Consider the following 16,406-nt stretch of genomic DNA (forward strand, 5'->3'; position numbering starts at 1 on the left):
CAACACTAAACACAAGTTCCATTTGGCAATAATTGGCTAGATCTGAGTACCCAGTATCCCTATGGACACCACTTGGACATCACTGTCCCCAGTTCAGCCCAGTCCACACCAGTCTCTAGTCTCTTTCCATGGAGTGTCTGTTGTTCTTTATCAATAAGTTTCTGTTGTTTTTCTTATAGTGGGGTTAAGAGGGAAAATGATATGTTTCTTGAATCCATGCTTCTTTCAAAAGTAGAAAAGTGAAAGACCAAGAGGGTTTATATGTACTTTAAGAAGTAGAGGAGGTCCATATATCTTTGGAGGTAAGAACTATTCCTTCCCATTTAATATGCAGCATGAGTCTGGCTCTCCTCACTCATTTACACGTGCCTGGTGTCTGAAACCTGTGAGGCAGCATACGACTTCTCTCATATTAATTTGTATTTAAACATATTTATTTGAATAAATACATGACGGCTATTTCCTGAGAAGAACTTCCCTCAAGGTCTTCCTCCTCAGAGCACTGGAGTGTGGGTAGTATTCCTTGTGTTCTGTGGAGGGGTAAGGAAGCAAAGATATTGGTTTCCTGTCTTTTAACACTTTGATGGCCTCCAGGGCCTTGGCTCAGCCTGCCTTCTGGAGTTAGTCCTGTCCTGGCTAATATCTTCTTTTTAGAAAAAAAAAAAATTTTTTTTTTTTTTTTTTTTTTAGATTTTTGAAAGTCTTGTTCTTTTTCTGTTCCCAGGACAGCCTGGGGCTGTTTTTTCTTTATCAGTTAGAATTGGTTCATCTGTTGTAACAGAAACCCAAAGTAACAGTGGTTTAAGCAACATAGAAGTTTATCCCTCTCATATGAAAGAAGTTGAACGTTATGGTTCCCAGTGCTTGGTGAACCATGATCACCAGAGACCCATGCTCCTTCCATCTGTATTCTCTACAACTTAACCTATGGTCTTCATCCTTTGGAGAAAGAGCAGGAGAAAGGAGAGAGGCAGGGAGAAAGGAAGAGAGGGAGGGAAAAATGGACGTCCCCAATCTGAATTATCTCCCATTAATAAGTTATCTCCTATCACTTCTCAGCCTTTTGGCTAAGAGCAAGTGTAATGAGTTATTGCCCATAAGTCCTAGAGTCTACTTCCATCTCATTGACCAGAACTTTAGTCACATGACTGCCTATCTGCAAGGGAGACTGGGAATTGTTGTCTTTTAGCTGATCATATGACTGTACCTCTAAAACTGGATTTTCATTTCTAAGAGAAAAAAGGGAGTAGATATTGAATAGAGAATTCATAGATTCTGTCACATGTGCCATCTAAAACTTTCCATGTTACTTAAAAGAAAATTCAATAAAGTTGATTTGAGGATTGATTTCACTTTTCCAATGAAGTAACTTGAAAAGTCCCTAGGGGCAGGAAAGCAGAAAAGGGCTAGCAGAATTCTCCAAGGGAATGTTAAATGATTAGCTGTGCCTGGATCAAAGCTTTTATTTTTTTCAACCAATGTTTTTGAGTGCTGATAATAACTAGGAGCCATTCTAGGTAACTGAGTCATGACAAGATAAATATCCCAAGAATCTTCAGTCTATAAATGAACTTTCAGGAACATGGATTTTCTAAGTTGATTATACAACTCACTTTAAATTGATTTTCTTCTCATGTTTACATATGAAAATCATAAGGGTTTTAAATGGAAAGGACCCTAGTCTTCACTCATTCTTTAAATGATTATTGAGTGTCTATTATTATAATTTGTCAAGAGGCAGCATATCCAGTGGTTAAGAGAAAAATTCTTTTTTTTTTCTTTTTTTTGGCTACCACATGGCTTATAGGATCTTAGTTCCCCAGATAAGAACTGAACCTGGGTCCACAGCAATCAAAGACTTGAGTCCTAACCACTGGACCTCCAGGGAATTCCCCAAAAGAGGTCTTTTAAAGTCACACTTTTGTTGTTTTGTCCATAAGTCCTGGCTCTCTTTTACTTGCTGTTAATGAATCTCTCTGAACCTTTGTTTCCCCATGTCAAAAATGGGAAGAAATACCCAACTTTTAGGGTTGTGAATTGCTATTAAGGTTAAACAAATTGATACATTTATAATACTTAAAATAGTGACTTGAACATAGTACTATATAAATACACACAAATTTGTGGATTTTTTTTTTTAAACTATGTGCCAGGCCCTACACTAAGCCCAGTGCCTTAGACACAAGCTATAGATGATGGCATTTAAGCAAATATACTATTCAACTGCCTTTTTGCTCTCAGATCTAGTCTCTTACTTTCAGCTCTAGTCTGTATCTCAGGAAACTATACCTCCCAGGCTCCCTGGAAGCTGCCTCCAGGTACTTTTGGGGAAGTGCCAGGAGGCATTGGCAAGAGTAAGAGCAGGAGAACGAGGAAAACCCGTGTAGTTCTCCTCAATGTCCCTCTGCTTCCTCTGGAATCCCCAGCAGGGGTTCTACTCCTCCTGCTTCCTCCACACAGCCCCTCACTTGTGGTTCTGGCTCCCACTAGCTTCTGGGCCTTGGTAATACCAGCTCTTTCTCTTATACTCCAGACTAGAAGTGGTTGCATCCTCCTTCTGTGGTTAATTTCTGGATGTCCTTTAACCTTGTCATCTGGCTTCTCAGCGTTTCCACCACCAGCATAACGAAATTTCTATATGAAATTGCCTCTCTTTCAGAGGCCTAAAGAAGTCTCCATTTTCCTGAATGAGCCCTGACTGATAAGGCAAGACATGTCATCTCTCTCAGCTACAGTTTTCCTACTCTCTGGATACACAGTCTGGGGCCATTTTGTTTGATAAAGGACTTTCCAGTTATAATGTACATAGCCTAGAAAAGTTAAAACAACTTGTTCAGTCTTACAACTAATTAGTGACATATTCAGAACTTTAACCCAGATCTCCTAAGAAGTTACCACACAGCCTCCTGGTGGCTCAGAGGAAAAGAGTCCACCTGCAATGCAAGTAGATGAGGGTTCAGTCCCTGGGTTGGGAAGATCCCCTGGAGGAGGAAATGGCCATCCACTTCAGTATCCTTGCCAGGGACAATACCATGGACAGGGGAGCCTGGTAGGTTACAGTCCATTGGGTCACAAAGAGTCGGGCTGAGCACATACACAATAGTGGTGGAAGTGGTTCAGTTGCTAAGTCATGTCTGACTCTGCAACCCCATGGGCTGTAGCCTGCCAGGCTCCTCTGTCCATGGGATTTTCCAAGCAAGAACACTGGAGTGGGTTGCTATTTCCTCGTCCAGGGGATCTTCCCTACCCAGGGATCAAACCCACAAAATAAGGGCTTCCCTTATTTCTGTCTTTAAATCTCAAAATCCAGTTGATAGCATGCTTACCAAATTATTTACGATGTGATTTTCTTAGAAACTACACCATCCTCCCCCAAAGAAAAATATTTCTGCCTTATGGATTTTATTTTTGCAAATATTTTTAACCCAATTTGAGATTTTTTTTTTTTTTTTTACAACTACTGAAACTTCCAGACGACAGTTGGGAGAGTTCACTTAAGTGGTTTAAATTGTTAGTTTAGGCGGGTTGAAACTCAGCAAATTTCTGCACTGAGCTCCCATACTTGATGTGAAAACCTAATGTGGTAAAGCAATTGGGTACTATAAATCATACCACTGCACCACTGGCTTGAACTTGGATCGTCTCTCTCCCCTGGATTTTTTCTTTTCCTGCCCTGGGTTTAGTAGAAATAATATGGGCTAGCAGTGATTACTACCGTTTGAATTCCTGGCAGCTAATATCCTGTGCTGACATCAGCAACCCTGAACATTTAGCTGTAATGATTATTGCTTAACATTTATTGAGACCTGTCAGTGGGCTAGATGGAGAGGATGGGGGATAAGGCACTTCACCTAAATGAGGGAATTTGGAGCACATCAGCTTAATTCATTGCAAGCAGCTTTCAGAGAAAATGGAACAGAGAGTTCTGTGGTGTTTGCTACCAGCCTGGTTATTTACAAGTCATCACAAGGAACCTAAGAAAGTGCTTGCTTCCTTTCTCCCTCAAGAGAGAACTTTCTTCTCCAGAATTTTCTAGACTATCCCAGCAACAACTTCCTCTCCTCCCTCAATAGGTCTGAAGTCGTGACCACCTCTGTTTAAACCCATCAGCAGCTTTGCATCTTTCTAGGACAAAGGCCAGATTCTTTAGCTGGCAAAGTCCTCCAATGTAGCCTGGCCTCACTTGCCTTTCTCAACTTCTGCACCTCCCATTTCAATCCTTCCCCCTGCCCCCATCCCCTTGAACAGTCCCTTGAATATTTCTCAGTTCTTGAGGACCCCATACCTTTTACTCTACGACGTCTTTGTCCGTGTTTTGTTTTCTTTTGTTTTTCTTTTAACCTTCCATCCACTGAGTGCTTGATAGAGTCCTACACTCTTTTAAGAACCAGCCCAAACTTGCCTCCTATGTAGAAGGCTCCTGACTGCTGTGGGAAGTGTGGCCCGTTTTTACTATCCATCATGAAAGAATCCCTCCTCCCCCTTGTTAAGCCTCCTCGGAGGCAGTGAACCACAGACTTCCCCTTCAACAGCACTGCAGGAGAGGAGCTTTTAATCCTCATTTTAGAGATGAAGAAATTGGAGGATTAGAGTGGTTACCCCACCTGCCTAAGGTCATAAGGTAGCTAGGAAGTGGCAGAGCAGATGTTTAAGCAAGGTCTATGGGATTCAAGACACATTGATCTCTCTAGACCCTTCTTTCCTCTGTGATATCTTCACAGCACTACTCATGGCCTTCAAAAGTACTTTATCTGTTTCTATTCCCATCAGCCACTTTGAACACCTTGCTTTCTCTTTGTACTCTAGGCTCTGGAATGCAAAGAGTTTGCAATAGATGAGTGCTGTGTGTATTTGTTATTATTATTAATCTTCATTCTCTTCTATTTCCTCATTTAACTATGAGAAAATTTTCTGCCTTTTTATTCTAAGACAGTGGTCATCCTCCATAGGCTGGACACTCCCTGAAAGCGCCTGCAGCACAGATAAGAGATCTTTGAACTATGCACATTCTACCTTGTTCTTCAAAACTGAGCAAAATGTCAGGGTGGCAAAAAGTTTAACTCTCCTCCCACCTCCTCCCAAATCACTGCTGAAGTCCCTCTCTGCCACTTCTCCCATCCTGTCTATACCATTTTGGCCCCTAAGGAGGCAGCATGGTGTGAATTTTAGGTCCAGACAGACCTGGGTTGGGTCCAGATTCTGTCACTTCCTGTCATATGACCTTGAGCTCCATTCAGAACTCCTCCAAATCACAGTGTCCTTATTTGGAAACTGGGGATGATAGTACCTCTCTCACAAGGGAAAGTGACTGTTAGGATTAAATGAGATTACATATATAGCAATTAGTTCAGTGTTTGACCATAGTAAGTGCTCTATAGCGTTACCCGTAATTATCATCTCATTTTTGGTTTTGCAAATTTCTGCTCCAGTGTTCATGGATAAATAGTCAGATATGAGTTGATACAGGTTTTACTGTAATTCTACTCAGGAATTTTTTTTTTTTTTTTTTAAACAATGGCTTATGAGCTTCCCTCATGGCTCAGATGGTAAAAGCATCTGCTTGCAATGCAGAAGACCCAGGCTTGATCCCTGGGTAGGGAAGATCCTCTGGAGAAGGAAATGGCAACCCACTCCAGTACTCTTGCCTGGAAAATTCCATGGATGGAGGAGCCTCGTAGGCTACAGTTCATGGGGTCAGACAGGACTGAGTGATTTCACTTTCACTTATGAGGTCATTTAACCTTCAAAGTTCAAAGGAATAAAAACATAAGGCAAAATGTACACCCAGGAGACTGGAAATTGTGCTTAATATTGCTCAAATGACACTGCTCAGATGACCACCCCTAAAAATCTACCACTGGACTCACTGAAGCAGATAGGGGGTGGATCTTTTCCCCCTGTTGTAAGGACTGCTTTAACCAAACAGAAGACTTAATCCCTATGGGCCTTACTGTAGTGACTCTGGTTCCTACTAGACTGCTAAGTAAAAGATCAAATGAATACATGCCCCACTCTCTAGGAGATCATATTTTAAAATGCCACAGAATAACACTGTAATAATTGCTAATGTTTATTGTTTACTTTATAAACTAAATGCTTTACCTTTGTTCTCCTAGTTAATCTTTATAACAACTGGAAAAGACAGAGAAAGCTATTATCCACTTTTTACATATGAGGAAGTTGAGACTGAGAGAAAGAACATCACTTGCTCAAGTTGGGAATTAAGCCTAATCCTATCTGATCCTGTGGTCCTTGTTGTTTATTCACTCAGTTGTGTCCAACTTTTTGGGACCCCACAGACTGCAGCATGCCAGGCTTCCCTGTCCTTTACCATCTCTCAGACCTTGCTCAAACTCATGTCTATTGAGTTAATGATGCTGTGCAACCATCTCATCTGTCATCCCCTTCTCCTGCCTTCAACCTTACCCAGCATCAGGGTCTTTTCCAATGAGTAGGCTCTTTTCATCAGGTGGTCAAAGTGTTGGAGCTTCAGCTTCAGCCTCAGACCTTTCAAAGAATATTTAGGACTGATTTCCTTTAGTATTGACTGGTTTGATATCCTTGTAGCCCAAGGGGCTCTCAAGAGTCTTCTCCAACACCACAGTTCGAAAGCATCAATTCTTTGGTGCTCAGCCTGCTTTATGGTCCAACTCTCATATCCATACATGTCTACTGGAAAAACCATAGCTTTGACTAGACAGACCTTTGTTGGCAAAGTAATGTTTCTGCTTTTTAATATGCTGTCTAGGTTGGTCATAGCTTTTCTTCCAAGGAGCAAGCGTCTTTTAATTTCATGGCTGCAGTCACCATCTGCAGTGATTTTGGAGCCTAGAAAAACAAAGTCTGTCACTGTTTCCATTGTTTCCCCATCTATTTGCATGGAGTGATAGGACCAGATGCAATGATCTTAGTTTCCTGAATGTTGAGTTTTAAGCCACGTTTTTCATTCTCCCCTTTCACTTTTATCAAGAGGCTCTTTAGTTTTTCTTCACTTTCTGCCATGAGGGTGGTGTCATCTGCATATCTGAAGTTATTGATATTTCTCCCAGCAATCTTGATTCCAGCTTGTGCTTCATACAGCCCAGCGTTTCTCATGATGTACTCTGCATACAAGTTAAATAAGCAGGGTGACAGTATACAGCCCTGACTTACTCCTTTCCCAATTTGGAACCAGTCTGTTCTCCCGTGTCCAGTTATAACTGTTACTATTTGACTTGCATACAGATTTCTCAAGAGGCAGGTCAGGTGGTCTGGTATTTCCATCTCTTGAAGAATTTTCCAATTTGTTGTGATCCACAGAGTCAAAGGCTTTGGCGTAGTCAATGAAGCAGAAGTAGATGTTTTTCTGGAACTCGTTTGCTTTTTCTATGATCCAATAGATGTTGGCAATTTGACCTCTGGTTCCTCGGTCTTTTCTAAATCCACCATGAACATCTGAAAGTTCACGGTTCACATACTACTAAAGCCTGGCTTGGAGAATTTTGAGCATTACTTTGCTAGCGTGTGTGATGAGTGCAATTGTGTGGTAGTTCGAGCATTCTTTGGCTTTGCCTTTCTTTGGGATTGGAATGAAAACTGTGACCTTTTACAGTCCTGTGGCCACTGCTGAGTTTTCCAAATTTGTTGGCATGTTGAGTGCAGCCCTTTCACAGCATCATCTTTTAGGATTTGAAATAGCTCAACTGGAATTCCATCACCTCCACTAACTTTGTTTGTAGTAATGCTTCCTAGGCCCACTTGACTTCACATTCCAGGATGTCTGGCTCTAGGTGAGTGATCACAGGATCATGGTTATCTGGGTCATGGAGATCTTTTTTGCATAGTTCTTCTGTGTATTCTTGCCACCTCTTCTTAATATCCTCTGCTTCTGTTAGGTCCATACCATTTCTGTCCTTTATTGAGCCCATCTTTGCATGAAATGATCCCTTGGTATCTCTAATTTTCTTGAAGAGATCTCTAGTCTTTCCCACTCCATTGTTTTCCTCTATTTCTTTGCATTGATCACTGAGGAAGGCTTTCTTTTCTCTCCTTGCTATTCTTTGGAACTCTGCATTCAAATGAGTATATCTTTCCTTTTCTCCTTTGCCTTTTGCATCTTTTCTTTTCTCAGCTATTTGTAAGACCGCCTCAGGCAACCATTTTGCCTTCTTGCATTTCTTTTTCTTGAGGATGGTCTTGATCACTGCCTTCTGTACAATGTCATGAACCTCTGTCCATAGTTCTTCAGGCACTCTGTCTATCAGATCTAATCCCTTGAATCTATTTGTCACTTCCACTGTATAATTGTAAGGTAGTTGATTTAGGTCATACCTGAATGGTCTAGTGGTTTTTCCCTACTTTCTCAATTTAAGTCTGAATTTGGCAATAAGGAGTTCATGGTCTGAGTCACAGTCAGCTCCTGGTCTTGTTTTTGCTGACCATATAGAGCTTCTCCATCTTTGGCTGCAAAGAATATAATCAATCTGATTTTGATATTGACCATCTGGTGATGTCCATGTGTAGAGTCTTCTCTTCTGTTGTTGGAAGAGGCTGTTTGCTATGACCAGTGCGTTCTTTTGACAAATCTCTATTAGCCTTTGCCCTGCTTCATTTTGTACTTCAAGGCTGAATTTGCCTGTTACTCCAGTTATCTCTTGGCTTCCTACTTTTGCATCCCAGTCCCCATGTGCTAATAAATGTTTAATAGGTGGCTGTTCAGAGAAAAATCAGTGCTTGTTGATTTCCCTGATGTAAGTACTCCCACCATGGCTGATGTCAGTCAAGCCACTAAGTGTGATGTCAACCATCTCACAAAATTCCTGAAAATGGGTATGCACAGCTCCAGCATAGCACTACTGGTCATTTAAATGATATATTCCAGGTCTCCAAAATGCTTTCATTCACTTCTCATCTTCCATCTCATGATTCGCAATCCTAGATTCATATTAGAATCACCTGGGAGCTGAAACAAATCTGGCATCCTATCTAGCCCCTGAGATACTCATTTGATTGGTGTGGTTGGTGTTTAGTCAGAGTAGCATCTTCTTTTTTTTTTAAACTCCTCAGATAACTTCTCAGTGAAGCCAGGATTAAGAAACACTGATCTTGAAGAATATATCCGACTCATCACCCACTCTTCAACACAGATTCACAAATACATGATACATTAATACACTATTTTATTTTTCAAACTTTTGAGTTTTGTGCAGTATATGACCAACTGTGCTTGGTTTTTTTTTTTTCTTTTTTTTTTTTTTGGCTGCATTGGGTCTTTGTTGCTTTGTTTGAGTTTTCTCTAGTTGCCATGAGCAGGGCCTAGTCTTCATTGCAGTGTTCATGCTTCTTTTTGCAGTGGCTTCTCTTGTTGCAGAGCACAGGCTCTAAGTGTGTGGGTTTCAGTAGCTGCAGCACACAGGCTCAGTAGTTGTGATTCCCAGGCCATAGAGTGTGTGGGCCTCAGTTTGCTCTAGAATTCAGGCTCAGTGGTTGTGGCGCCCAGCCTTGGTTGCTGCAGAGCATGTGGAATCTTCCTGATCCAGGCTTCAAACCCATGTCCCCTGCATTAGCAGGTGGATTCTTATCCACTGTGCCACTGGGGAAGTCCCTAATTGTGCTTGTTTATAATTTTTTTAAAGCTAGTTTACTCAAGAAATGATTTTGGATGCATTTTTCCTTTCACTTAAATGGTGACTGGCATGTTATAGAAACTGAATATGGTGTAGTTATTTTGTTGTTAACATCATAAATTTCATGATCTATAACACCTTGTATGATTCTCTAATCCACTGGATTTTATTATTTGCACTTGGTTGAGTCTCAAATGATTGACACAAATTATGTTTGTCCCCAGGACAAAATTTTCAGCATCTCTCCCCAAACAGACCCAAAATCAGGGATCTTCCTTTCACTCGGAACAACCTAGCTCCCCTACCAGACCAAAAATGTAAGTATTTTCAATCTTCCTCAGCTTCCTTTGCAAATAGTAGTGCTGTTATTAGGACTAAATGTTATTTTGGTTTACTTTCATTTTTCCAAGAGAACATCAAGTACCAAAACTTGAAAATTATAGGAAAATAGACTAGAGACAGTGTTTAAAGCTCCATCCAACATGGTAATGCTTGTTTAAAAGAAATACTCACTTCCTTGAGGAATTTTTATGTTTGGACTATAAAAACAATAACAGAAGTTTATTTTGCTATGTACTATTTAATGTCTTTAATGCTTTAAAAATTATTCTAAGACTGGCTTCCTGACATTGTTTTCCTTACTATGTTGGACAGAAAGAAATATGTGTTACCTCTGTACTCACAAGCTCTGCAATCCTTAGCAGAAAGGAATAATCAAGTATGATGTTCATCAGGTTTACTTTTGGCATTATTTTATACAAAACTTCTCCCAATATAAACTGTTACTATATTCTATTCACCAAGTGATCAAGTTTGCCTGTGCCTAAGTATTATCTGGGGTGCTTGTTATAAAATGGATTCCAGGGCCCCACACTCAGAAATTCTGAGTTTGTATATGCTTATATCTGTACTCTGAGACAGTGTAGATTAGAAAGCTGATTCAGAGAGGTCACATGACTCACCCATTATTATTTAGGCAGTAAGTTGCAGAGCTACAGGATACTGAGTCAGCTGCTTCAAGAAACAAATAATACTCACTGGATTCTAATTTCCTTTCTTCCTGTTCTTCCTATCCCAACGCACTGGTTTACAACATGTGTGCAAGCGCTCGCATGCACATGTACACACACACACTCTACATCCTCTTAATTGCAGAGATTAGATGACTTAGAAGCTGCTCTATTTAAGACAAGTCCCTTACCCTTTCTTTCCTTCAATTTCTTCCTGTAGCCTGTAAGAGTAGTGCAACCTGATAAGATTGTTGAGAGGATTAAATGAGATGACATGTGCAAAATCCTTGGCAACCATTTGCACAGAGTAAATAAGCAATATATCTTTTCTTCCCCAGACTGCAGTTCAGATGGTACAAGTCAAGAGTTTAGTTTAGTTAAAAACCAAGAACCATGGAGTCTTAGGACAACTCTGTCTTTTTTTTTCAGATAAGGAAAGGGAGAAGTGAAGATTTGTCCAAAGTCACACACATACTTAGTAGCATAAACCAAGACCTCTTCCTTGACAGATTATTTTCCTTGCCCTTACTAATTTGTTAAAGAGAGAGTTTTGGATGGTGTGAATTCAATCACTGAATGAAACTCAAGTCTGACCTTGTCTTTAAGCAGAAATGTAGTCACAAAGACATTTAAGGAAAGAGTCACTTAGCCTTAAATCCAGTATGGCCTAGAGAAGCCAAAGAGAGGGGATTTTCTTTGGCAAAGCCCAGCAGCTTTGCTTTTCATGATTAAATTTAAGGAGACAGGGACAGATATAGATCTTTGGTCAACTATAGCTCTATGAAAAAGAAATGGAAAGGTACAGTGCCTTTCCTGAAAGAAACTTGAGAACCTTTTGAGGTTTGCATAAAAGCATAGTACAAACGTCTTGGGGCTTATTTAGGGCCTTGTGCTGACTTGGCTTTCAAGGGCTGCTCCACCCAAGGAAAAGAGAACTTTGCCAGGCACACACAGCCTGATCATGTTTTCACCAAACTCAGCCCTGCCTCGTATTGTGCATATTTGACTTCCCTGACTGGAGCTTCCTAGGTTGCACCATTGGTAAAGAACCTGCCTGCCGATACAGGAGACATAAGAGACGCGGATTCAATCCCTGGGTCAGAAAGATCCCCTGGAGATGGGCGTGGCAACCCACTCCAGTATTCTTGCCTGGAGAATCCCATGGACAGAGGAAGCTGACAAAGAGTCAGACATGACAGAAGCAACTTAGCACGCACACACAACATCCCTGACTATGTATAAGCTTGATATGTAGATACACATGACTTTCTCCTGAAGTTTAGCTCTCTGCAAGAAAAACTTCTTAGAAGCACCTCTATTCCTTCAGATATAACACAGTTCTTCTACCACCATTCCATTCCTAAGAGAAGAAAACCTTGAAAATCTTTCCTTCTATTCTTTCCTCCCAGTTCTGTCTGGAGAACCTCTACGGACCAACCGAGTGCTTCCTGCTATTCCAAGACAGCAGGGACACAGTCCACCAGCTGAAGAGAGTGAAAACTCTGCCAGTTCCACCAATGATGAAAAATAGCTGTGGGTCACTGATTGTGAAAATATAGACATGATCTATTTTCAACTGTCAAAGAACAAGATTACTCTAGTTCCTAAGAACGAAGACTGATCTAGTAAATTGCTTCTATAAGCCATTCATGGTTTTATAACTCAAAGTTCTTTGTTCCACATAAGCACTTAGAATCTTTAATTGTGTATATATAGTAAGTCTGTGAGTTTCTGTGACCTCTACAAACCAAATAAAAAGTCACAGTATGTTATCAGCAGGGAACCTTAGTTATGTTTGGTTTGTTTTGTGGCATGTTTGCTGATTTTTTTTTAATGATTTTCTGTTTTTAAAAATGTATGCTTTGCTGAATAAAAAAGAGAGCACATTCTATATGTGTTATTTACATTTATTGCAATTCCACTTTGGGTTCAGTTCAGTTCAGTCACTCAGTCGTGTCCGACTCTTTGCGACCCCATGAACTGCAGCATGCCAGGCATCCCTATCCATCACCAGCTCCTGGAGTTCACCCAAACCCATGTCCATCAAGTTGGTGATGCCATCCAATCATCTCATCCTCTGTCGTCCCCTTCTCCTCCTGCCCCCAATCCCTCCCAGCATCAGGGTCTTCTCAAATGAGTCAGCTCTTCACATCAGGTGGCCAAAGTATTGGGGTTTCAACTTCAACATCAGTCCTTCCAATGAACACCCAGGACTGATCTCCTTTAGGATGGACTGGTTGGATCTCCCTGCAGTCCAAGGGACTCTCAAGAGTCTTCTCCAACACCACAGTTCAAAAGCATCAATTCTTCGGTGCTCAACTTTCTTTATAGTCCAACTCTCACATCCATACATGACCACTGGAAAAACCATAGCCTTGACTAGACAGACCTTTGTTGACAAAGTAATGTCTCTGCTTTTTAATATGTTGTCTAGGTTGGTTATAACTTTCCTTCCAAGGAGTAAGCATCTTTTAATTTCATGGCTGTAGTCACCATCTGCAGTGATTTTGGAGCCCAGAAAAATAAAGTCAGCCACTTTGGGTTAACAAAACTTAATTAAAATTAAAACAGTAAATTTCTTTCATCAGTCAGTGTTTATGGCTTTTGAGTGTATAATCATCTACAAAATATTTTCCAACACTGTCAGTTCCTGGCTAGAGATCAAATCATCTAACAATGTTTATATATCTTCTTTGTTATAAGATTATTTCCACCTATTGTCATTTTCAGATATGATTGTTTGTTCTAATAGAGAAAATCATGTGAGTTGGAAAGGTCTACATCTTGACCTAATGGAATGAAATAGACATTTCTCATGCATTCCTCAAACACTCTACATATTTAATCATTTTTTTTTTCTGTTTCAAAATAATGGTCTCTGTCTACTCAAGATATTCCCACACTTATGATGTAGCAAATTTCAAAAAGACTATTATTCACTACAGATCTCCTTACTAAACAGTTTGTGTATTGTTTGGAGTAATTGAAATTTCAAGATTTAGCCATATAAGATCATACTCACTCCATGTTATTACCAAGCCTGCTGTTATTCAGGCTGAATAACAGCAGGCTTGGTAATGATACATTTACCATTCTATGTTAGTATTATTAATATTTATTTAGGGAGGTCAGACTGTGCCATTAACTAGATAGAAGCTCCTTTGAGACCAAATAATAGTAACTTGGCTTTACACATCTAGAAATGTGTACAGTACCTGGAACATACTTACGCGCTCAATCATCTATTCTTTTTTTCTTTAGGAAAGAAGGAAGGGAAGAAAATAGGGAGATAGAGAGGTAGTTGGCAAGGTAGAGAGATGTAAGAAGTGATCAGGAAAGAAGCTACTAGTCCACAGTCTCATTTTGCTAATAATAGTTATCTATATTGGGGATTATAAAGAATAAACCTATCAACCTCCCAAGCTAGACAGTAGCTAGAGGGAGAGCAGTTTCTGGTGCAAATGGAAGAGCTCCCAGGACATAGATTCTGAAGGGTTTTCTTTTTGTGTATGTGGGGGCTATTTTTGTCTTTGAATAATCATTCTTTGTAAACATCAGGCTGTTCAGTTGTGTCACTTAGCTACTTCTGAATCCATGAGTAGATACCTGGCCCTACACTGCCTCAACTAGCCAGGACAGTCTAGCCTCTGCTTCAGTAATAAGCACCTCCAGAATCTCATTGGGTAACACAATATTTTTTTTTTCTCATTCACAATGCATGTCTCATTTCTAGCTGGCAGAGTTGGCTGATGTAGATTCCCCTTCAACTTGCACTTCCTTAGTCATCAAAATGGAGAAAATCAGAGGTGAGTCTTAGCACTTCCTCCCACATTTTATTTGCTAAACTAAGTCATATGGACATGCCTAACTTCAAAGCAGATACAGAAATGCAATCCTTCTGTTTGCGTCAGGAAGGGAGAAATTCAACTCTTTATGAATTGTCCAAAAGATTACCACACTAACCAAAACTCGGGCCCTAAGAGATCACCAAGTGGAGAGTTAAGAGGTCAAAACAATAAAAGAAAACAAAACACCCTTTATAAAACCCACCATCCCCCAACACTTGCACTTATATGTATGCACATGGAATCTTCTAATGTTGGGCCTTTCCATCCAAGTTGATTTAAGAATCTCTGCTTAGCTAAAAAGAAGTAACATGCTGCCCATTACCACCTCTTTAAATAGAGCAACTACACTTTTGCCTCTAGATAGATAAATTTGCTTGCTTGGTGTAGGATATTCCTCAGCCAATATTTTACTGACCATATCAGATAGAGATATTCACCAATTTGTGCCCAATTTTTTTTCAAACAACTTTTTCTTCTAAAATGATTTTTTGTTCTTCTACCACTTATATTCCCCTTTATTACAAAGCACATAACAATAGTAACTTTGCATACATTATTTCATTTGGATCCTTACAACAACCTGTATTTCCCAAGTACCGACAAGGTACCAGCACGGAGAAGTTAAATAATTTGCTCAAAGTCACAGAGCTAATACAAGCATATCTTGGCAACATTGCAGATCCAGCTCTGCAATAAAGTAAATACTGCTCTCATTTTTCCTAGTCTGTGGACCACCAGCAATTGCAAGATGATTTACCATTCACCAGAGATTTAATAATTAACAAGTTATTTCCTGTTTTTTACATATTAATGTTAGAGCTACCTTTGTCCTTCTGGTGACAACTATGCCAGAATAACATGGCTGACAGGAAACTCTTCAGCTTTTTATTCAATTTATTCACTGACCTCCTAGATTTGACCTCTGGAAATATCCTGGAACTCATTCAGCTGCCCAAAAGACCAAGGTTGGACTAAAATGGAGGTCAGAATGGGAATGTGTTTGCTCTGAAGAACAAGTTTTGATAGAGACCTACAGTTTGTTGACAGTATTCATCTACCAGTATTAATATTTTTATCTCAATGTCTAGGAAATATGTGATTCTGATAGAATTTTCTGATTCTAAAATAAAATTTGCCCTGAAAGCAATGAGTCTAGCTACTGCGTGTGAGAGCTGCTATCATGTTCCTTTAATTTAGTGCTTGGCTTGAGTGTCATATTTCATGCTGATGGGCTTCCCAGTTGGCTCAGCGGTAAAGAATCCGCCTGCCAAATCATCAGCCAAAAGAGACAAAGGTTTGATCCCTGCCTGGTCCAGCAAGATTCCCTGGAGGAGGAAATGGCAACCCACTCCAGTATTCTTGCTTGGGAAATCCCATGGACACAGAAGCCTGGCAGGCAATGGTTCATGAGGTCACAAAGAGTTGGACACGACTAAACAACTGAACACACACAAGGTCAAATATGTTCCTTCTTAATTACCTCATTTAAGCCTATGGTGGGGGACTTCCCCGGTGGTTCAGTGGCTAGGACTCTGTGCTTCCAATGCAGGGGGCCCGGGTTCAAACCCTGGTCAGGGAACAAGATCCCATGTGCTGTAACTAAGACCTCATGAAGTCAAATAAATAAATAAAATATATATTAAAAAAAAAAAAAAGCCTATGGTGGATTCCGAAGGGTTATTTTCAAAAGACCATCTTTAAGACACAAGGATACACTTGCTAGAAGACATGCATCAGTACAGTTTAAAGAGTACAGTACAGTTTGAAGAGGGGCAGTTTAAACAGTACAGTTTCAAGAGGGGCAAAATCAAAATCAATGGTTATGTTTGTTTTGGGGGGAAGTGCTATATTTCTAATCAGTCATTTAGTGGGATTTTCTAAAATCATATTATGTGTCAAGCTGTGACCTAATAGACTTGGAAGGGATAATAAGCTGGAGTAAC

The 16,406-nt window shown here is 40.1% G+C and overlaps 1 protein-coding gene and 1 non-coding gene across 5 annotated transcripts in view; both read left to right on the forward strand.

Moving 5' to 3' along the window:
• ANKRD55 (ankyrin repeat domain 55) overlaps positions 1–12,393 on the forward strand; it is a 189,369-nt gene extending 176,976 nt beyond the window's left edge. For all 4 annotated transcript variants that reach the window (XM_043489143.1, XM_043489146.1, XM_043489144.1 and 1 more), the window contains 2 exons: positions 9,830–9,922; positions 12,025–12,393. In XM_043489143.1, the coding sequence (XP_043345078.1) occupies positions 9,830–9,922; positions 12,025–12,146 (215 nt within the window). In that variant the 3' untranslated portion in view covers positions 12,147–12,393. The remainder of the gene's footprint in view (positions 1–9,829; positions 9,923–12,024) is intronic.
• Positions 12,394–15,969: 3,576 nt separating this feature from the next.
• TRNAG-UCC lies at positions 15,970–16,042 on the forward strand. Its single transcript has one exon. It is a non-coding gene; the product is annotated as a tRNA-Gly (tRNA).
• Positions 16,043–16,406: the final 364 nt, after the last annotated feature.

The sequence above is a fragment of the Cervus canadensis genome, chromosome 16 (genome assembly GCF_019320065.1).
Source record: "Cervus canadensis isolate Bull #8, Minnesota chromosome 16, ASM1932006v1, whole genome shotgun sequence".
In the NCBI taxonomy this organism is placed as follows: Eukaryota; Metazoa; Chordata; class Mammalia; order Artiodactyla; family Cervidae; genus Cervus; species Cervus canadensis.